The sequence below is a fragment of the Epinephelus moara genome, chromosome 23, assembly GCF_006386435.1.
Source record: "Epinephelus moara isolate mb chromosome 23, YSFRI_EMoa_1.0, whole genome shotgun sequence".
NCBI classification, from domain to species: Eukaryota; Metazoa; Chordata; class Actinopteri; order Perciformes; family Serranidae; genus Epinephelus; species Epinephelus moara.
In genome coordinates this window covers 7,794,919-7,819,045 of record NC_065528.1, presented here as the reverse complement: position 1 = coordinate 7,819,045, position 24,127 = coordinate 7,794,919, and the positions used below count along the sequence as shown (strand labels likewise).

The window sequence follows — 24,127 nt, the reverse complement described above, 5'->3', positions numbered from 1 at the left end:
TATATATTATAAAATATAAAATAAAATGCTTGAGGGGCTTAACTGGGGCTACACAGATTTTTGACGGGGCTATAGCACCCCCTAGCCCCGGTGTAGTGCCGTGCCTGGTTATATTGAAGGTTGTTTCATAAATTTGTAGCCTAAAATTGAATTTGTGTTCATTCAAAGGTGGCTTAAAAAAGGGCTTAATTACCTTTAAGTTATTTTTTAAAGTGTCTAAGCACAAAAGGGGAAATAAATAACAACAAAAACAAATTAAACATTGATATCACTATTGGTTATCGACTGTCAGCCAAATTGTTTTTTTAAACATTGTTTTCTGCCCAGAATTTCAAAATTGGTCTCCCCCCAACAAGTTTAATTTCTGGGCTGGCCTCTAATAAATATCTCTGCACTAATCTATACATCCATACGTAGGGGTGGCTAAAGTCTATCCCAGGATGAACTTGGGGTGAAGCCACTTACTGCCTATGAAAAGTTGTGAGTCTGTTTTCAGGCTGACACGTTTTCCAATACCTACATATACTTGGACTTTGCGAGGAGAGGAGTGCCCTATTGCTCCAGTTATAAGATAAAGTAAGACATTTTACCCATTAACAACTAACTGTTCAGCTTCTGAAAGGCAGTAGACAGTGTTGAAAGGTGACAGAAAACTAAGTTTTGAGGCTGCTTTTTAAAAGTCTGAGTACAGCAACAGGATCATAAAAACTCAAGATAATGGACACCCTGACTTTTTTACTGTGGCAACTTTAAACTCCATGTATTAGGGATGAGCCCAGTCTACTTTTTGGTACTCTGAAGTAGACTAAAAGAGTCATGTAATCATTTCTTTTCAGGGTGTTCTGCAACTTATGTTATAGCTCAGCAGCAGAAACCTGTGGCTTGCTATTGCTATTGGTATTAATCTACCAAAAAGAAATGCTTTGCATCATGTTGTGAGTCAACACAAATGATCAGTTCAGATGTATGTTTAATTGTAGCCTGTAGTTGCAGAATGCATCAACAGTCAGTATATCCAGGTTAATCCATACATCCGACCACCTGTAGGTCTTTAGGAGCTCCTGTAATGTCAGCGCCCCCACAGCCTTTAACCCAATTCAATGACTTCTACTTAGAACCACCTGCCACGCAGTGTTTCTCTTTGTGTTGCTTTGTGGCTCTCTCTTTGTCTTAATTAGTCTTTCTCTGTGTGATCCATCACCCTTCGTCACTGTCTTTATCTTTCTCTCGTTCGCACCATTCACACTCCTCTTGACTCCTCACTACTTCACTCTCTTCCCAGCCATCACATCACCCAACCGATCACCTTCTCATATTCCATGCACACCCCCTCCTCCCATCCAAAAACGCCCCTGGCTGCGTCCTAGTTACCCCCCCTACAGAGATAAAGAGCTAATTGGAAATCCCTCTACTAATTAACCTTCTCCAGGCTGAAAGGTATTTATATCCCCTGCTTTTTGATGGAGCGATAAGGGAGGAGGGAGGGGAGGGCGAGGAGGGGAAGGAGGAGGAAGGAAAAGGGGGCGAGAGATCTGAGAAATTAATGTGAGCAAGTGGGTAGAAAATAATGGATGTTGGTAGGAGGTGGGTACAAGTATGTGAGGGAGGAGAGCGAGGTGTAGATGTGGAAGTAAAAGGATGAAGTCGCTGTAGCATTTGAACATAATGTCAATGAATCAGTGCTGATTTTTTAATTTTTGTGACAGTGCAATAAGCTCCTGAAGTCAGCTATCAGTTTCCTACTCTGCAAATTTACTTCTAGAGTCACCAGGTCAGATCTTACTGGTAAAAACTTTGTAATGTGAACTAGGGCAGGGCAGTATATTGATATGATATCGACATGGTGATAAGAGAATAGCTATTGTCTTAGAGTTTGGATATTGTAATACTGTAAGTGTTGTCTTTTTGGGGGTTTTAAAGGCTGTATTACAGTACCATGATGTACTGTAAAACTTAATTAAAAGCATAGTCCCAATTAAACGCCCAGTCCTTTTTACTGGCCCAGTGTGGCTGCACATTTTGACAGATAAACGCCTGTCTTTAATTAGACACCTGATCTGGTTGCCAAGCAGCTAAGAGTGCCGTAACACTCTCTGATGTGCTGTCTGTCGATGATCAAATGACTGATTCATAATTGATATATTACCTGAAGCTTATAGTAGCCATACTGGTTTAAATAGTTAGACTGTATTTCCTGATGTTTGCTGATCAACCGTTTTGTGTGAAAGGAATTAAAGGCCTGTCCCAGATATAGGCCCACTGAGTTCAGTGATTTAAGCGAATAATAGCCTGGGCTATTAATTGAAGTTTAACGGTCATTTTCTGAACTTAATGGACTGTTTTAGCTTCTCTGTTATCTGCCTTTACCCACTCAGTCATCATATCCACATTACTGGTGATTAGGGATGACTATTGTTAGGGTTTTATTGATACTACTCTTCTTGGTACTCCATATTGGTTAGGTTCTTCATTGCTACTGTAATTTTTTTTCCCCCCTACTAAATAATAACAGAATTATTGAATTTTTAAATATATCTAAATGTTGTTTCTAGAGCAGCAACAGTAATGTTTACAACAGCAAAGTCATTACACAAACTCAGTATCTCACTGGAAATAAATCTAAATTGTCAATAAAATGAATGATATTCCTGACATAACAAATAGTGAGTGAAGTTTAGACAGAGTGAAGAACACAGACATCAGTCCGAATCAGTCATTCCTCCTCCTGTCCTCCCTTCACTTCCCTTTGCTGCTGAGGTGATTCACTGCCTGCAGATACTGCTGGTAAATTGTAAGATGCGTGGCAGACTAAGATAATCAGTCTACATGCAGACAGCTTTTGTTTTAGCTTATTTTTAACAATTTGCTTTTAGCTGAGCTAGCACGTTGAGTTTGTGTAAAACATGACAGTAGTGGCGGTGGATGAGTTACTGCGGATGCAGCAGATAAAAACATTGCTTTCCACGTGTTTATGCTTGTTGAACACGTGTATTAACCCTTTGAAACCTGAGCTTGATTCCTTTCTGAAAGCAGCACAAGAAAACTGATGTTGTTCCAGGTTTCAAAGGTTTAATAAAGTATTGGCTTTTTATTGGCCAAGGGTTTATTGCACTTACAGCAATGAGCATAAATGTCATTAAGTCGAGAAATCTTCAAATTATTATTACTTTGGAAGCACCGATAGTTGACACTACAATATTGTTGCAATATCGATATTGTTAAAAATATTGTTATATTTCATTTTCTCCATATAGTCAAGCCGTTATATGCGCACTGCATTTCTACTGTTTACCTTGTAATTGTCCTGATGACAAATAAAATAACTTCCAAAAGTTGCAAAATCCTGTCTGTCAGTATTACAAATTATTTTGCACCGTCTTGGCGACCGATAAAGTATTAATTTTTCACTCCAACTGGACTTCCTGAATCCTATTTTATTGTCTCACTGGTGCCTTTAACTTTACCTTTGACACGCCCTGACAGTTGTGTTGTTTTAACTCAAGGCTGTTTTTGGTCCGAATCCTTGCTAACACAATAGATTTTGGAGGGAGGAAAAACATAGATGCACTGGACTCCGTGGATTGAAAGGTGTAACTGCCTTGAACCTCTGACCACACTCAACAACACAGCTGGGTGTGGTCTGTTCTATTTGTGACCACAGCCATGGTACTAAAGTGCTACGCTACATCATGGCTGCACAAAGCTGTTACCGACTGCTGGCAGTACTAACAGTATTATTAGACTGGGTGCAGTTATCCTTGAGTTGAAACATACATTTAGTTTGTCTTTAAATAACTTCATGTATCTCTAATGTAATAAATATGTTGCTCAACCCCAATTGCTGCTCACATCTTCATCAAAATGTCTGGGGTGATGCTAGTTAATGCAAGAATCTTCCCTGTTGACTTGAAACGACATCCTTGGGATAAATAACTCACTCTTGCTGGTTCTGCGCTAACACTAATTAGTTAGGACAAAAATAACAGCTGACATGAACACAATATCAGTCTAAATAAATGAGGTGAAACCATAGCAGTTCAGTGTCATTATCAGGTTACTACCTTCATGCATCATTGAGCTTCTTCAGTTGATTTTAAAGTTCTACACTGTAGACTTTTAGTCCAAGTTAAAAATGTTAAAACAAACATTTAGGTTAGCTGCAAACATGTCTCATGGATATCCATATGTATGAACAGGTCAGGTGGCTTTTTGCTCCTCTGTGTCCCCAAGTTGGACAAAGGACAGTGTGGATGTGAGTGAGGGAGAAGATAATGAAATATAAGAGGAGGAAGAGTGACAGTCAGTGAGTCAGCCAGTCAGTCAATCAGTCAGTGAAACTGTGTCTAGCGGGTAGCAGAAGGTACAGTAATATATGTGAGGAGGGCGGGTTGTGAGGGGGAGTGAAAGATCTCAGGAGAGTAGGAGTCGAGAGAGGAGAAAGGGAATCGTTTCAGGTTTCCATCATTTGCCATGCCACCTTTCTCTTTTCACCCCTCCCCCCCCCTCTCGCAGAAGCTGATGGGGGTCTGAGGAGGGTAAGGTTACCTGGCTGTCGTCCCCTGCTGGCTCGCTTTCATTTCTGGTTACACTCTCGCTCACACCACCACCAGCTCCATTATGATTTTGGAGGAACTGTTTTCACTGCTGCTCACAATTAGCGCTTTGTTATTTATTTCTGTTCTCCTTAGTCAACTGCAGAGAGGCAGAAGTGGGTTTGTTAATGCATTAATGTTCATAATTCAATCACCTACCCTTTGATGCTATTTGGAGCTGCTAATTATCAAAATTTCCTAATGCATCTTAATGCTAAATAATAATTACAGTGTGGGCACTGGACCATGATTCATTTGCAGAACACGCTAGATGAGTCTGGATTTTATTTGACATACAGTAAATACATTATATGTGTTAGGTGGGGATGATGATAGGAGCATGAAAAGCATGCAATGTGTCAGGAACAGGCTGCAACAGCAAACCGGCGAGGAAAACAGCTCCAGGCTTTGCTTAAGGAACAGAGCCTACATCCATCTTTTATAGATACCAGTAATGCTGCTGGCCAAACTGGTCAGCCAAAGTGTTTCAGTGGGTCAGGTTGAAGGCAGGGATTGGTTGTGACTGGTTCAGATGTGAAGTCTTACATAGAGTGTGGAATATTGTGTAATCTGAAATGTTGCAGCACCAGAGGCCAGTTTTAAAGGTCTGGAGGCAAAAGCAGTTGAGAGGCAAGTGCAGCACACACTGAGGTCTGTCAACTATATTGGATTGCAAAGCAGTACTGACAGATGGCCTGGTAAGCCAGCAGGTAGCTTCAGCCAAGCAATCTGGTTATATATTTCCCAAAACATAAAAGTTTGCCGTATAAAAAAAGAAAACTTTGGATGACTGAGTGCCTTGTGTCTTGTTGGGATCAATTTAAAGAAACAATATGACCCATTTGCAGCTCTCGAGCATCTAGACCAGGGATACTCAACTTGCGTTGCCTAGGGGCCACTTTTTCATAATGCCAGGAGGCCAGGGGTAAGTTAATAATCAAACATTAGTAATATAAATATATAAGTAATAAGGGATCCTCCCCAGTGTGAATCAAGTTATAAATGTATTTATTTTTTGTGAATTACAATATGGTTGGCAGGCCACCATATGGCCCCTATTGTTGGTCAGATGTGGCCTGCGGACATACATATTGCATTCATTTAAAAAAATCATTTGTTGAGTGAGAGTCTGTACAGCTTTCGGACAAATCAATCTACAGCTTTAACATTAATGAAAATAACAGGAAATTACAACAGCGATAGAAAGGAAGAAATACACAATTGGGGTATTTATTGATCTGAGGAAAGCATTTGACACTATGGATCATACCATCTTAAATTTTAAATGACATACATATGGGGTGAGAGGAGTGTACTGGTTAAGCAGCTATTTAGATAACAGACAACAATATGAATAGTTTGCTGGTGATACATCTGAATTATTGAAGATTGATTGTGGAGTCCCACAAGGCTTGATTCCGGGGCCTAAACTTTTTATTTTGTATTTCAATGACATACGTGAAATGTTAAGTTGCAGGCTGTGTTGTTTGCAGATGAAACTTTTTTTTTTTTTTTTGCTCAGGAGATGTTTCAAAGTTTTATCAGGAAGCATTAGAAATGAAATGGTCAAATTTAAATGGTGTATTGATTAAAAGTAAGTTATCTTTAAATATGAACAAAACTAAGTTTATGGTTTTTGCTAGTTGAAAAGAGGATGAAATAGTTTCACTGTCTATAGATTGAGTTTATATTGAAAGAGTGTGTGTAATGATGGAGGATGAACTGGAAATCATGTAAAGAAAAAGGTAATAGAGTTGTGTTGCTGTGTATCTGATTGTTGTGCATTAACATGAGTGAAACAAACTGAAAGATGAAATGGACTTGTATCCACTGAATCTGACCAAATAACTAGGAAGACATGTTTATTTTTCTGTTCCTGAAGATTCCAGACTCCATACAATTCATTAACATCATATCATATCTTAACATGAAGTCTTGTTTGTTTTTCAGTTAAAGACCCACGGCCCCAGCTTCACTCGTCTCCATGCGCCCTGGCCGGTACTGTGTCGAGAGGCTGAGTTTCTCAAGATTAAAGTTCCCACTAAGACGGTGAGACCTCAGATCTGTTTTGATTTTCTCAGCAGTCAGTGGACACAGACAGGGGGTCCTTTTCATTATGCTACCATGTCTCCTCGCTTCCCTTACTCGTGTCTCTTCCTCGTGTCTTAGCTCCTGCCAGTGAGGATGTAATAGAGAGACGCAAGGAATTGACGTCACGATAGAGGAGCTGAAGCTGCCAAATGAGAAATCCTTGGTTCCATAGCATCAGTCTTTAGGTCCTGACACACCAAGTCGACAGTCGGCTGTCGGTCAGTGATGGGCTGTCAGTAAGCATCTGTTGCCCTAGTTGGTGTGCTGTGTAATGCTGTTGCCCCTCGTTGGTGCACATTGGCTTTTTTTGCCGATTCACTATGCTGAATTGGCAACAGAGATGACAGAGCCTGTCGGTGAATGAAATCACTGATTGGCAGTTTAGCTCAGTGCACAAGAAGAAAAGAAGTGAGGAAAGTAAACAAAGAGCTAAAGTGGAGAGGGAGTGAGACTGAAACAAACTTGTTACGTAAGGTAAGAATATTGTTCTTTAGCCATTGAGCTCTTCAGAAAAATGGTTTGTGATGGTTTGTGATATTGTTCACTGGCACACGGTAAATATCCTCTGTTGTTTCAATACTGGATTATGTTGTTAATGTGCTAACTGGCTATCTAGCGTCAAGACGGTTGTCTGCTTTGCCTTTTTGAATGGCGATTACAGACGACTGCCATCTGCTGGTGTGAAGACTTATTTGCTCTCAGGCAGACGCAGATCGTGCATGCTGGTTGGCTGTTGTCTGTAGTCTTTGTGGTGTGTTTATGTGCAACTTTTTGGCTGAGACACAGGAGGAGACACAGACGACACAGCAGGGGGCCGTCATCGTTACCTGTTCCTTGAAGTCTGTTTGATGTGTCTTGGCCTTTAAGTGACATCAGTTACTGTGCCACATGTGGAGGTGGGGCATTTATACATAATGCCACTTGATAAAAGACTGCCGTGTAGGTGCATTTAAGGGATTGAAAGATCCTCCATGATGTGGAGGGGGAATGATTTCTGGGACAGGGGAGGTGAGAGGATGTAAGGAAGCATGAATTGCCATCAATGAAAAGGACCCATTGTGTTTCTGTGTTAGTCTTTCTCACCAAATTTAATCAACAATCGTACAGAGACACTGATATTTCATTTTTACCAACCAGTGTTAATGTTGTCATCTTCAGGACTGGAAGACACTTATGCCCCAAGTGTCCAACAAGCGTAACTGTCTGACTCTTTTTGTGTTATGTGTTTCATCAGAGTTATGAACTTAAAGAGGAAAGTGGCTTTGGGTCCAGTATGACTACAATGTGGAGGAAGATGAACCAACCTTTCCAGCCTAAAGTACCACACCAGGACCATGATCGCACCAAATTTCTCACACACTGCTTCTCCAGAGACAAACTTCACCTGTGAGAGACACACACACACACACACACACACACACCGTACCATGCCCTCCTTTAATATTAGAAACCAGAGATAAACAGAAGTCAGCTGATTTTAAAACAAGACTACAAAGTTACAAAGGCTCACTATAAAGGAATACACGTTTTTGATAGATTCTCTTGGTCCCATACTTGCTCCTGTAGTCTGTGCCAACACTTTGAAGTACACTATGAAGTTCTAAAACCTTAGTGTAAGTGGCCATGCTAACCTTGATTCCTATGACTTACTGAGGGATGGTGGGTAGCCCGTGCTATTGAAGAAAATAAGATTCTGTAACAACTCTTGACACAATGAGAGTATTTATGATATTTGGCTAAAACTTGTTCTTTTGTGTTCTTTTTCTATTTTAAATCATGGTTTAAATTAATGCACAGTGTTAGCCTAGAGTTTTAGAGAGTATATTTTAAATTTAAGAAGCTCTGATAGTATAGTATACAGTATTTCATCAGACACAGTCATCTACTTGGCAGACATTTTAGTTTTTGGTCTTCTTCTGATCAATTAATGGGTTGAGTTGACTGATAGGATCCCAGTTAACCTAAAAATTTCATTAAAAAAAAGCTGTGTATGTTTGCATGCTATACACTATATAGATAGAAGGATGTAAAGATGTACACACAGAAAATGCACACCTACAGATTTGTATTCATTGTCTGTTTCTTTCAGGTACAACATCACATCTAAAGACACATTCTTTGACAATGCCACAAGGGGCCGAATAGTAAGTATATATTCAGATTTAAGTGTGATTCTCCTTAATGTTTGTCCAGGATTAGCCCGTATCTCCAGTCTGATATTCTTGCATCTGTCTTAGGTATATGAGATCCTGAGACGGACGGTGTGTGTACGGACCTGTCAAACCATAGGTGAGGATACCAAACAGTTCATGTGTTTGTGTGTGTCTGATAAATATATGCAGTCTTTTCTAGCACCATGCATTCTTCACATTGATTGGTACACTTTGGCTTGGTCAGTGATTAGATGAATGGAAGTAGGTGGATTCAATTCTGGATCTAATATACTTGCTGCAGGCATAAGCATCTGCCAAATGTAAATGATTTTTCCGTTATGTTGGTCCTAGTCAAAGATGGTGCACTAAACAATTGATGAGTCTATCCACCTCTGTTGGCAAGCGCCAGGAATTGCAGCAACACAATGTGAAACTTCCTCTGCCCACCCATCTCATCCTCTTGAAGTATGCTGGCCTGTAATTGATTAAAAACAGCAACATCAAATTTTGGAGATTCCTCACTATAAAGAGCAGAGGTCCAATGAAGAGTTCATGAATCACAATACTAGAGCGAAACCTGGTTTGCCTTTATAGAAATGCTTTATGAACCTTTGTAGTGGATGTGTTGTGATACCGATCTGTGATACATACGTTCTTTTGAAAATGCCAGTCATTATGAGGTTGTACTCTTTCAAAAACAGGACTGGATGATATGGAAAAAATCAAATACCAAGATATTTTTGATGAAATGCCTCAATATTGATTTTTCTGCTATATTTTAGGGTTGACTTTTGGTGCCTTAAATAGTATTTACACAATGAGATTTTTCATGAATAACCATAAGTAATGTGGATATAATGACTAAGTGGGTAAAGACAAATAAAAGAACAGTCTGGTAAGTGCAGACTATTACATATTTTTACTGTAATGCAGCCTTTAAAACCAAGAAAAGACTACACTTACAATGTTATGGTATCCAAAATCTAAAATGATATCTAGTCCATAGGCATCAATTGTGTATGGCAAAAAAAAAGGATTAAAATAAGATCCTAATATCACTTGTATCACCTTAAATTAGATCATTAATGCTCAACAAATCTCCTCTGGGCAAATATAGACGTAGCCTATTAATATTTCACATTTTGAGTGTTTGCTTGTCTGTGTGCGTTTGTGATTGCGCTATGAATTACTTATGCGTAACGGGTCCATAATATGCCCGTTAGTAAATCTGAGTGTCAGTGAGTAACTTATTTGTTCCTCTATGATTGTTAACAGTGTGTTACGGAAGTATTTTGCCCAGCTGCTTTAGATAAATGCTCAACAGCCTATACAAATGATACCTGTGATTTTAGGTGTTTGTTTTCCTGCATCAAATGAATTCAAACATGTTACTGAAGACTGAAATCAGCCTGCGTGGTTGGGCCTTTGAAACTACAGTTAATTGCCTATTTTGTCCACATTTTTCTTTTGTTTTGCTATGTTTTGAACACCCCTTGGTTGCTGCTACTAAAAGTAGCATTTAATACAATGTGTTTCTTTATTTTCTGTAAAGTTTAAACCGATTACCCATGATAATTAGACCTCCACTCTCTGTCAGCTGTGCTCAAATAAGCACCAAGGTAGATACGATGAAAGCTGTTTTTCACTGTTATCTGCAAGTTGTGCCTTACCTGCAAACATTAGATGTTGTGAATGTGCATGAGAGCCGTTTCCAATAGCGTAGTGTGTCCTTGACGTCATGTTACTTGTCATACCTTGGCTTTGGTCTCAGATAACAATATCAATATATATATTGATACATTGCCCAGTCCTGCCTGAAACTGGGGGTTTGTGCTGTAAAACCAATCAGTAAATCCCAGCACCAGGTATGGTAATAAGTGAAATCACAGAGAATAAGCAGCAGCTTGAGTAAAAGGTGTATTGTCCCTTTTTAGGGGTGAGATAAGAAAGTAAAACCAGGTGCAGTGGACGACTTGTGTAACATGTTTGGCTGAGACACTGCAGGGTGAAGTCAGCTGTCAGCTCAAGGTGGTGTTGTGACTCTCAAACACGTCTGGACTTTGATAGACTACAGGTGAGCTGGGAGGTGATAGTGATATGTCCGCCAGGAGGTCATTGGGGAGGTGAAGTGAAGTGAAGCGCAGCTGGTGACCCAAACAAGGAGTGCGACGATTGCGTAACTGGATGTGGACAACATCTTTTTAACCCTAATTTGTTCTGTCTGGGCTTTGTACTGCAGCAACACTTTGTTCAAACGGGGCTGTTCCTAGAAAGTGGCTTCACTTATTAACACTTTAAACTGCAGACGTCCACTGGGATGATTAACTTCAGCAGTGGTGTCAGTTGTTTATGACTCTAGATCTCAAGACTTTCAGCAAAGTCTGCATTCATGCTAATGCAGGTGTTTCATTTATATGTATGTAGATTTTTATGACATGCAAATAGCAGCTGTTTATGCATGTGTGAGACCCATCAGTCCCATATAGCATCGAGCTGACACCCCTTTCATTTCCAGTGTCCACCATATGTCTGGTTGGCGTTCCCATCACAGCAGAAGGTCTTAGCCAGAGGGTACTGATGGTGCTGCAGGGGAGGATGGGGAGAGAAATGCGAGTTGCATCTCTTTAACCTCTATTTTCTCTTTGCTCTTCATTTTTGGGTGTATAATTTTTTATCACACACACAGAGCCCACTCTTCATGTCTCTGTTGCCCTCCTCCATCTCCTCTACAAGTGGGTCACACTTCCTGGGTCAGGCAGAGATTGAAGCAGGGGCCTCTGGGAGTTGTGGTTGTATCTAGCTGGCTGAGTGTGCATTCATGCATTTGTATGTGTGTGTAAGTGTGTGTGTTGGTCGTGAGTTTCATTAATAGCACAGCTAATCACTGCGTAGTTCCCAGTCCCCCCTTTGAGGCAGTGATAATTAATTGATTAATGACTTTGATGAAAGAGCCAGTAGCGAGTGCCAGGTCATCTGATGTCAGTGTCGGTCCTGACATTCACAGGTCAGGCCATCACTTCCCACATGAAATTTTCCAAAGACTAAAAGCGGGTACCTACGTAACCCTAATGCCAGTCTGCCTGACACTGAAGAGCAGAGTTAAAATGATGCAGGCTGCAGGGTGTGGCCTGATGCCACATCAGACACAGCTGGGGTGCAAAGGCCACTTTTTAACACACAGCAGCTGAATTTTAGTCTCTGTGGTTGGTGTGAATTCAGGAGAACTTGCTTTCGGAATTGGGGATTATAGAAGTATATAACTGGGAAAATTTGCTGCCAACACTGACTCTAAACTTGTAAAAAAAAAAAAAAAATCATCTTCAGGAATCAATAAGATTTCAAAAGAGCAGAGCTGAGAGCAGTACTAGATGTGAGATAAATAACAGGAGGTGCTCTTTTATAATGGCTACCACTTTATTTCATGCCACATCTTGGAGCACATTTGGTGTAAACCCTCTCCTTAATGACACTATTACTTCACCATCTGCTTTGATTTATGGTTTAAAACTCAATCTTCAGCCCAAGCCACTACTGAAGACAAGAGTTGTTTTCGACCGTGACTTCTCTCCAGTGGATACAGAACGTGATTTGCATGAAAGGGGTATTAAGAATTCAATGATGATTCAGATGACAAGGCTGAAGGAGAAAAGCACCTTAAAGTGATGTTTAAATACTCCCTTGGGGTTGTCTCTGTGTCTCTCTCCTTTCCAGGCATCAGCACATTGATAGCTAAAGGCGTGTATGACGCTGCCTTCCCTCTTCACGACGTAAGTGTGAAGCCTTGAATTCCCAGTAGACGGCCATTGGTTTCAATTTATTTCACCACAGCATTCAATTTGCAGAGAATGGAAACTTTATGGATAAAGAAATAAAAGTGAAAGCGTTATTGCATCTCATTTTTGTCAAACTGGTTACATTATATTTTTTTTCAGCTAGCAGGTATTGTAGAGTTTGTTTAGCTGTGTGGCCAAAAATAAGAATCCAAGGAAAGATCAAGTTCAGATTTTCAGCAGCTGACACAAATGTTGAAGCAATTTACAAGAACATTGGAAGCACAAATAAGGAACATGTCTCAGAGCAATCTGCTCTCAACTTCACGAACATGTTATGATGCGATACACAAAATAGGAAAAGTTAGAGATACACTTTTGCAATGTATTTCCTGTTCGTAGCAAATCTTAAAGGGTAGCTTTTTTTTTTCAGCCTGGACCCTATTTTCCCATGTGTTTGTGTCTACGTGACTTATGGGAACAACAGTTTTTGAAACTGGCCCAGTATTGAGTGAGAGGCCTGGAGCAAAAGAGGCTTCAGTGTAATCACTCGGGGTATTTATGCACCATCAGTTTACATTCACCAAGAACGCTTGTTTTTGACACTGACAGGCTCAGATTTTCATTTTAAGTGTCTGAAAACATTATGGAAAGGATCCCTACAGAGATAGACATTTTTGGTAAAGAGAGAGAGAGATCCTTTTTGTTTAACCAGAAATCGCCATCTCCAAACCCACCAGATTCCATTGAGATAAGAGACTGATTTTATTATTGTGTAACACACTTCATTCAAAGTCGAAAGAAACAAAATAAAACTGAAAAGCCATCTTGGTTTGTCTACCCACTGTTCTGACAATCACCAACTCTGGTTTGGTTGAAATAAACCCTTAATTCACCCGGTTACATGTGAAAATACGCTGGCTCTATACACACTAAAATTACTATTTATTTAAATGGAGTCTGGTGAGTTTGGGAATAGAGATTTTGGAGCTGTTTCTGGTTAAAGAAGGGAGTTAAAAGGATCTTACCCCTTAACTAAAAGGTTTATCTCTGTAGGGACCTTTTCCATAATGTTGTCAGACTCTTAAAATAACAACTTGAGCATGTCAGTGGCAAAAACAAGCTCTTTGAGTGGATGTAAATTGACAGGGCATAATTGGCCCAAGAGGATACATTGCAGTCTGTTTGTCTCACTGAGTGCTGGACCAATTTAAAAAAATTGTTGTCTCCATTTTTCACTGAGACACAGAAACATGAAAACAGGTCCAGGTTCAAGAATATTGAAGTCACACTTTAGTCTCTAAAGGCTGATTTTCCTTTTCAATAAACTTCAACCACTGCAGGCAGGAAATCAGTCCTAGAAGTTAACTCAGCATACAAGGGTAATAGTTAACATGCTAAAAAAAATATTCGTATTATTATTATTATGATTATAGTATTTATGTGTGTGACTGTGTTAATGTGTGTATTTCTAAATGTTTGCGTGAGTAATTGAGTGCAACACTCTCTGTTCTAGATCTCTCTGTTTATTATGCCTGTGTACACTCATGTTTTTCACGCTCTCTTCTCGTTCCTCAGGGTGACTATAAGGTCATCGGACACCTTGAGGAGAGGAATGACAGACAGGTACGCCGACTCCTCTCATTCTTACTCTCTTCCTCTGCTCTCCTTTCTTCCCTCTGCTTCTCTTCCTCTTCCTCTCCATTCGTCTGTCTAATGAAAAACTACAAAAAGACTACCCCTGCTCTAGTTCTTGAGAAAGTGACCTTGCTAATGTGATACAGTACTGGGGCCATTTAGTGTGCTATTAGACAAAATGTCATCTAAAAGTGTACTGCACAAGACCTTTGAAACTGCTGCTCATAGTTTCATGAACGCGATCGTCATCTTCTATCTTTTCTCCTGTTTTCTTTTTTGAGATTGTTCCTCCTTCCCATCTGTGTAACACTGTCACAGATTGGAGTTTAAGTTCGGTAAACATTTCTCAGAGGCAGAGCTGTGCTAAAGGCAAGAAAAAAACTTCATTGACGACTTGAATTTCAAAGGACGGAGCAAAGCAAACTATTTTTGGAGTGTATGTTAGCAAAAAACAACCTCAATCTAAATCTGAATGAAAAGTATAAATAGCGGCTTCTTCTTTTTCCATTCAGTAATCATCATGACATTCATGTTTTGGACATTTAAACCAGATCATTTATTGTGATATCCCTTCAGCATCAAGAGTGTCAGGCTTCATCATATCATCTTCCTCTTCCTTTACTCTTTTACTCTTGGCTTTGGCATAATGTTTCTTAAACAGTTCTTTGACTTTATCCACTGAGGTTTAGCTCAGCCTATCAGATTATTTCTGCCTCCAGATCAGCTTTGCCTCTGAGGATTGTTTGTTGATTAGCTAGTAAACTAGTAAACATACAACATGACAACATCCACCCACACTGACTCTTTCCTGTCTGTTTGTCAGACTCTGCATGAGGAGTGGGCCAGATACTCAGCCTTTTACAAGTACCAGCCCATTGATCTCGTCAGGTAATGAGACCACACAGCTCCTAAATGTGGAAAAGCACACCAGTGACTCATTATTTGTAGCTTAAATGTTTTTGTTTCATTTGCAACTCAAGATAACTGTGAAAGACTTCTTGTATTTGATTAGGGAAAGACACATTGCCACAGCTGTGCAGATGTTGCAGTGCATCATGGTTGTTGTAGATCACTAACAGACTTTTGTTATTTGGTAGGATTTGTAGGGTTGGGTACCGAAACTCGGTACTTTTTGTACTTGGTACCGATTCATGTCGGTACTACCTAGTACCGATTCACTTAAAATGAAACTGTGCCAAATTTCGGTACCTGAGGTGGAGGCGGAGCAAGAGCGCATGAATCGCACCTCAGACTCAGCAACAATGGCGACAAAAACAATGTGCAGACAAAAGTTAACGTGCAGCACTGTTCCTAAATGTTCTCAATACAATGTTGAAACTGATAAGTTTAGACTATGGGCCCGAACGACGCATAGTGCGTCCAAATTCACACCCGTTCTTCTCTGTGGATTTTCTCCGCGACCGTGCGTCATAGCGAGAAGCCACGCATATCAGCGGAAACAGCAGAATTGTAGCTTTCCGACAAGGCCAAGCACTTGTCGGTAATCCAATGTTTTCACAGCGAAAAATTACAATAAAATGATGTATAACAGAGCTTTCATACAGCTTTGCACACACATTACTCTTGGATGGATTACTCGCGAACGCAGGCTCGCACAGAAATGCCACGCATATCACATGAAAGCGCAGGACCACACACATCATTGTGCTGTCATCCCATCACGCTATAAATACAGATCAATTGTCTACAAAATAAAAACCTGACGAATTTCTTTACAATCCATTATACAGATCTTGTTATCAGTCACTTCATATAGTGAGGAATATCGTATCTTACCACGTCTTAGGCTTGCGTGTGTTTCTCCCTGTCTATCCACATTTGTAGTCCGGCTTTCAAGATGCAAATATCTCCATATTGTCCAGTTGACACTCCATCAAACTTTGTATGACAAGACCAGCCACTTCACCTTTGCGCACCCAGACAACTGCAGCCTAATGCATGCTGACAGGGCCGTAGTCACCATATACATTGAGGGGGACACGTGCCCCCCCACCAATGCCCAAAATGTCTCCCCAATATATAACTGAAACTGAAAAACAAATATTATCTTGGAGGACATCATTGCACTTGGTTGACTATTTATCTATGATCTTAGATGTAAATATTGCATGTTTTTTTCAGATAAAACACATTTTTGGCTTGTGAATGAGTCAATGGAATTTCTTGCAATAATGAAAAAATACTGGCAATCATGTCCGCCTGGCACAAACCACATGTTTTGGACAACTGTGAAGTGACAGAATGTCCCAGCATCATGGTACTTATATTGCCAGATTCCAGAGAGTCTCCCCTCTTCATATATGGTAGAATATGTCAACTTCCAACTTGCTATGCTGAGATACATGTAAAAATGTAAGAATTTAGTCACACAGATTTGTTTTTTTCATTTTTTTCAAATTAATATAAAATACAGGCACATAGAAGAACATGAAATGGTTAGCCCAGATTGTCCTGAAAAAAAAAACAAGATATAGCATGTGTATGTAGCCTTTATAATGACTGTGATATGAGCTTAAAAGTAAAGGCAGTACAAATACCCCAAAAAGGCCTAGGGTCCATAGGGTTAAAAAGTACCGAAATAAGGTACCGTTTGGTACCAGTACCAAATTCCAGATACCGGTACCGGTACCGTATCGGTTCAATTATGAACGGTACCCAACCCTAAGGATTTGACCTTTGAAATCTACAAATTGTTTGACATTACATTCAACTCTGCATCACAGCACAACTACGTGCACACCCCAACACCCCAAGTATATGTACATGCTCATTTGTACATTGAGAGAGTTCTTAATCACAATAATCATACCTCTTCTTCATGCTAGCCGTGAAGGACTTCCTTTCTAGCTCAACTCAATGGAATTCCCTCTCTGGGGATTCCATCTTTCCATCCCGACCCAAAAACTTTCAATGTTCATATATCCTGTGTCCGAAATCGCTCACTATGCACTGCATGCCCATTGTATTAGAAAACACGAACCACAGGGAAACTTGTTGTGCATCTTGCAGGCATCTTTGTTGCCAGATAATGCTTAAATTAGCTAAATGCTAATATCATGATGCTAATAAGCTGATGTTTAGAAGGTATAATGTTTATGTGTGTACCAAGTTTCACGGCCACCATCCAAATAGCATCTTGGATATTTCTCTCTGAATCACAGGGGTGAAGTGAATGACTGATTGCCACAAATCTATGGCAAAATGAAAAGCCCAATCCATGTTGTACCCATAACAAAGCTTAATAATTACATTATGTAATATGTCATCCATCTGTAGTGGTGTACTTATCTCAGCACTTTATATAGTGTTTCCCAAATTGCACATCAGGCAGTAGACTCACAACTAACGCTATTCACCTCTAAAGGTATTTAAGACTTATTGACAAAACAGAGCTGCCTTGGCTGCTTTGCTTTGTGTGATATGTATGCTGGCGTAGTGTCTAGTGTTTGCATAATATTTCACTGGAAAAAGCATGGAATTCACATGCTGTTGATTTCATACTAAGGTTTTGGACATGATAAAAAAAATCTTGCATACTGTTTCAGTGCACCAAGTAGCATTTTAGTATGGGATTTCAGGGACAGCTTTACTGTATATACTAATCCAGTAAGGCTAAATCATCTATCAGAAATTAGAATCATGGTGACAGGTTGTATAAAAATTTTGATTTGACAATTTTTTCTACAAATACAAATAATTTCTGAACGCTTACAAAGTGTAATTTCTCCAACAGTTTTTGACAGGTTCAAGGGCTGACTTACAATCACATACTTAATGATTATCATTTGAAAAGCTCCACACATCACATGTGATATCTCAAGAACGCTTTGAGGAAATTCCCTCAAATTTGGCACAAATGTCCACTTGGACTCAATGATGAACCATTAGATTTTAGTGGTCAAAGGTCAAGGTCACTATGATCTTGCATCCGTCTCATTCTCGTGAACGTGATATCTCAGTCCCTCAAATTTGGCACAAATGTCCACCTGGACTTAAGGATGAACCAATTCATTTTTGGCGGTCAAAGGTCAAGGTCACTGTGACGTTAGAAAACCTGTTTTTTGCAATAACTCAAGTATTAATACACTAATTATGACAACATTTCAAACAAATTTCTAATTGGATAAAATGATGACGTGACAACCTTTTAGTGCAAAAGGTCAAAGGTCAGCGTCATTGGGGCATCATAATGTTCTGCAAAAACACTTCTCTTGCCATTATTTTGCTTTATATCTCAGAAGGGGAGACATTTGGTCAGATACTGAATTGTGACACTAATCTTGGGTGTCCACCTTAAAACTCTGCTGATTGTACAGATCTTCTGTGCTGCTGGGGGGAAGATGTGTGTGAAGCATCCATGTTTTAAGGATATGTAGCTTCTGTTTAGCAACATCCATATTGGAAGCATTGGCCACTGTCATTACTCCATATGAGTCTGGACAGACATGGATGTAAAACGTAACTGCACCTTGACTGGCTCACAACGGCATACAACCATGAGGCGTTAGTTTTACTTCTGTTTACCCCAAGCTATTTTCTAATCTGACTCTGGATGCAGAGATGAATTTTTTGATATCATTTAAACAAAACTACATGTATGAAAATCACAACATGCATCGATGACTCTTAAAACAAAAAGTTAACTGATAATTTACCGTTTCACCTGTAACCAGTGCACATTTTTCAAAAGGATAGACAGTCTGAAAAGGATGCCTATTCCCTTGCCAATGTTTTTCTTCAGTTTTCTCTCTTTTATTTCTCTCTGTCTGTACTCTGCTTTGCTTTTTCCTTTACCTTTTACTATTTTTTTCTCTGTATATGTCTTTTTTTTTACTCATTTTAGAAAGTGCATTGCCTACCATTAGCTGACAGTGAGATGTCTGAAGAAAAATCTTGAGCCTGCACATTTGCAACACACTGGCTGAGCAGTCGCTGTTTGTTTGCCTGAGATGCTGAGTGAGAGTATGTAGTGGTTGATGGTGACAGTTTATTGTGATTACTTATCTGATGGACATTTGCCAACACAATAAAGTAAAGTTGTGCTGTGGCTGTAGCTACAGTATCTATCACCAGATCTATCTTTCCTCCAGATAAAAGTGTTGTTGGCTGCACGGGCCCGTCAGTAAATGATCAATGTTAATTTATGAAAATGCATGAAAAACACAACACATCTGTTAAGAGAGTGATTGCTGGAAGACTGGAACACGGTTGGTGGGTGTAGTTCGGTAGACAGAAAATAGTTACAACATGAAACTACTCAGAACTTTGAGCACCACAAGCTGAGTGCCATCTAGTTCTATTATACTGGAGAGAAGGCAGACATCTTTACGGCCGATATCTCCAACACTTGGCAACTCACACCAAAAGATAGAGACTGATAAATAGCACTACAGGTAAGACTGTTCCTAAATCCATGCCTGGGGCTTAGGTCTCTCAGTCCTAGTATAGCAGGCAGAGTTTGTACACAAATCTGAAAGGAGGTGCCTCGTGAAAAGCTCAGCGTAAACAACAGAAGCCCTAAATAAAACATTGGCATGCTTTTACTCTATTTCAGGATCAAACACAGTACGAGGAATCTCACACCTGTGTTGCGTGCTGCTTAAGTCTACATAGTCTGATCTGCCATGACCATGACCTGCTCTGTCACTTTCACCCCCTAATCCCTGACCTCTGACCCCACAGGAAGTACTTTGGGGAGAAGATCGGTCTGTACTTTGCATGGCTCGGTGTTTACACTCAGCTGCTGATACCAGCCTCCATAGTGGGAATCATTGTGTTTGGCTACGGGGTGGCGACAGTGGATACTAACATACCCAGGTACCATAAAGTGCACCACAGCTTCATTTGAGGAAGAAAACTACTGTAAAATACAACTTGTATATTCAGTGAAGGTGCAAAATAGGACAAAATCCATTTGAGACTACATTTTTTGCTACTCAGTTTTGCTTGGCTGACACTACTAACACTAGTCTGTGAAGATGCTCCAAATGGCTGTGAGACTGTGAGGAGAACATTTCCCCTGATTTTAACTTTGAAGATGTTAAAAGATAAAAACAACATGATGTCAGATAATATACCAACATTAGAAGGATGCAGAAAATCTGGATCTCTTCCTACCTCAATTTAAATGTATGCACACGTGCCCTTACACACACACACACACACACACACACAGCAGACAGGGATTGCCCAGATACCTGCAGTATCTGGCTTAAGACAGGGTTGTGTGGGAGGAACACAGAAGGCACTGCTGGCAGTGTGTGTGTGTGTGAGTGTGTCATGAAGCATAAGGTTCATAATTCAGCCTACACAGAGTATGAATCAGGTCAAAGCAGAGAGGCTTGTATTGTAGTTATGTGTTAAAAGTTCCATTCATTTCTAATAGTTAAATGTTACTCCGGGTCCTTTTACTGGGACTGAATCCACAGACAGGAACACAGAACTTTAGTTCATTTGATACTATTTTAGGTGCAAGAGGCTTAGATATATTGTATCAGCTTTAATTGTGAAACATCATTGGACCTAGGTGCTCTGTGAATTCACTTTTGATTTCTTCCCCCCTCAGTCTGGAGATGTGTGACGAGCGTCTCAATTTCACCATGTGTCCTCTGTGTGATGGAGCCTGTGACTTCTGGCAGCTCAGCACTGCCTGTGGTACCGCCAGGGCTTCACACCTCTTTGACAACCCCGCCACCGTCTTCTTCGCCATCTTCATGTCTCTGTGGGGTGAGGTTGTTCGTGTGTGTGTGTGTGTGTGTGTGTGTGTGTGTGTGTGTGTGTGTGTGTGAACAATTGGGCTGAATGTGAAGTTGCTCTTTGATGTTGTCTCATCTTATGACCTCCTTCACCTTAAGATGTGGGCTGTGGTCGATCGGTCAGAAAAACATTCTATGCCTTTTCCTGAACACTTTTTCTTGACCTTGATGGAAAACATCATGAGGTCAAGGAAAAATGTAATAGACAATTTGTAAGGACCAAGTAAAAGACAACCGCGTTGCTAAGTGAGTCCAGCTGCACTACAAAAGCCTACAAAATTACGTGACGGCGGATGTTATTGACATGGATATGCCATGGTGAAACAACAGTGTCCCAAAGATAATCTACTAAAAGCCCATCATATGCATTTTTTACACAGAGATTGCACTAAAGGGGCACTGAGAAGTCCCTACTTTACACCGCCTTCGCATTTTTACACAGAATCAAACAATGGGGGCTTCATGCCCCCCCAGTGTGTGATTTTAAACAGCATGTTGGTGTCCCGGAAGCAAAAGAGCAGTGATGGACATGACATGTAACACAATGGTCAGCCTCTAGTGTGACATATAACATACGCCTCGGCAGCACTTTATGAACAATAACAATGGCAATAACAATCATTTACTGTTCCTGTTACATGGCAGTTGATCTCGTCCTCTACTTGGAGGGTTAGAAGCTCCCAGGACCTCATTGTTTTCCCAATTTGTGGACATTTTCAGTCACTGTTCTTCCTCTTTGAGTTAGCTGCTAACTGCTATGGGCTACTTTTTGTGGATCGCACACATAATACACTGTCAAAACGTCACACCTGTCCCTGCCAGCTGTCCCTTTTACACAGAAGTCAATTTGGTGTCTTTACTGCCTCTGCTGCCAGCTTGAGGGCGAGACAACTCTGTACCACCATTCCGCAATTGTATTAACAACAGTACGGTGGATTAACAGTACATAATTCTGGCCTTAAACAGGAAGTGTAAAAGGGGCTATAAATACTCCGCCCTATGTGTTCTCACTGTTATTTCATGCCGCCTATGTAAACATGGACAACCTGGTGAACCCCAAGCTTCCCATCACAGAAAGTGAAAGGAAATACTTGTCGCACTGAGAATGGTTGCTCACTCTCACCTTCCTGTCCACTCATATTTATGGGTATGAATCCCAATTAGAATGATTGTATGAAAAACACTCATAAAATGTATGCAAGATTTCTATCAGATAACAAAGGGTTCAAGACTACTCCACTCAATGAATGGCCAGTAACCCATTCAGCCAGCTGAGCAGTTTATCCTGATGGGCCTATTTAAAATTAGTGGCCTATAAAAGGGCAGCAGGAGAGTATCAGAGTTATAGAGCAAGGTGGAAGATTTGGAGCTTGCTGCTGCCTTGTGGCTCACCTTAAAGCGACGCTGAAGAGACATTCAAAGGAGGAGGATATTACTGCAGAGGCTTATGGCATTGCTTCCACAAATGGTAAGAGGATGCCGATGTGAGTTTTGAACATAAATCACAGAGCATGCTTTTTCTGAACATAAAGAGTAAAGTTTCTCCTGCATGTCCAACGTGTTCCTGTGTATAATAATGTATCAGTAGGTTTAAAAGCACACAGCACACTGGTGTCACTTTTTGTTTAGCCATATCGTCCATTACCCAGGCCAGAGTCCTGCACTGGGTCGGGTACCCGCGGGATCCCGGGTTCGGATCTGGATGGAAAAAATAACATGCGGGTCGGATCGCGAGTTTTAGATAAACACATCAGTCATTAGTTTGGTAAGCTACAGATAACTATCTTGGTCATTATTTACTCTCTGAGGATCGCCTCCGCTATTTCGCAACGGTCATTGGTTCAGCTGTTTACACGCGTTTCACCATCTAATAACACAATTTGTGATTGGACGACAGAATCAACATGGCTGCCACCGTCTAACAAGCGCCGCTTCCAAAACAGTAAATAATTATTTAGGTATTTGAGAAATAAGTGGATAAAACGTACAACTATCACTTTATAATGTTTCTGAAGTGTTTCCCTGATGGATTACTTCTCTCCTCGATGGATTCTAAAAACACGTGACGGCTCGTAACTGCTGAACGTCGCTCTGGACAGAAAGTAAGTCTATTATTACACATGTAAAGTTCCTTTACATAGATTAAAAGTTTAAAAGCATTAAACGTAACAAACGAGTGCTTTTACACTCGTATGGGAGAAGAACACAGAGGGTTGATGATTGATGATGAACTTTTTGGATACTCTCAAATGGATGGCTGCCGATATACAATAGAACATTTTCAGAAAGCACTTCTCCTCTTTTTAACCTCCTTGGCAGTGATAAGTTCAGGATGCAGTTCAGCTCTCCAGTCCATATATTAATCCTTTTTGCAAGTCGCAGTGGTACTCCATGGTTGCAAAATGCAACTTAATAGTAACGTTTGCAGTCTGGAGGCATGCAGATGAGACTCAAGGTTTGCCTGCGGCTCACATGCCGTAGCTTGGGAGAAAGTGATCTGGATATATATGTGTGTGATGTAGCATGTTTGTGAGTCTTTGTGTGTGTCTGAGAGAGAGAGAGAGAGAGAGAGAGAGAGAGAGAGAGAGAATGGAAACACTGGAGCGAGTCTCATGCTGGTGGATTAAAAAAAAATGGTGATAGTCAATTTATACTCAATGTTTGTGATAAAGTCTTTTTTTTTTTTTTTTTTCATCACCCATGGAACAAGCCATGACACATAGAGTATATTCGATATATCACCCACCCGTTGCTCAGAGGTTGTGGTTGTTTCACGGACAGTGCAAAAACCAAGTCCGGAGATAGGTCTGGCTATGCAAGACTAGTTTCATGTAGCTCAGGAAGCTCGTTACCATATAAAATAATTGGCCAATGACAAGCTTACATAGTCTACTTTACACATGCATTTACACTTCATTGTATTTACACCTTGCTTTGTCTTGTACAGGAGAGGAGCAAAATATATACTATCCCCAACACCCATGTCCCACAGATCTACTTAAATCTAGTGAAATGCATGCACTTTGACTACTGCCTGTCTAGGCCATCTATTGAGAGACTGGTAGCCCTTCTCAGGAGTGAGCAGACCCATGGCTGAATCTACTGGC

At 40.3% G+C, this 24,127-nt stretch overlaps 1 protein-coding gene across 1 annotated transcript in view; it reads left to right on the top strand.

The window, feature by feature from the left end:
• ano2b (anoctamin 2b) overlaps positions 1 to 24,127 on the top strand; it is a 119,438-nt gene that overhangs the window by 29,460 nt on the left and 65,851 nt on the right. Inside the window, exons 5-13 of the mRNA XM_050036193.1 lie at positions 6,543 to 6,641; positions 7,918 to 8,069; positions 8,773 to 8,827; positions 8,921 to 8,972; positions 12,548 to 12,603; positions 14,185 to 14,232; positions 15,068 to 15,132; positions 19,948 to 20,082; positions 20,831 to 20,991. Of these exons, the coding sequence (XP_049892150.1) occupies positions 6,543 to 6,641; positions 7,918 to 8,069; positions 8,773 to 8,827; positions 8,921 to 8,972; positions 12,548 to 12,603; positions 14,185 to 14,232; positions 15,068 to 15,132; positions 19,948 to 20,082; positions 20,831 to 20,991 (823 nt within the window). The remainder of the gene's footprint in view (positions 1 to 6,542; positions 6,642 to 7,917; positions 8,070 to 8,772; positions 8,828 to 8,920; positions 8,973 to 12,547; positions 12,604 to 14,184; positions 14,233 to 15,067; positions 15,133 to 19,947; positions 20,083 to 20,830; positions 20,992 to 24,127) is intronic.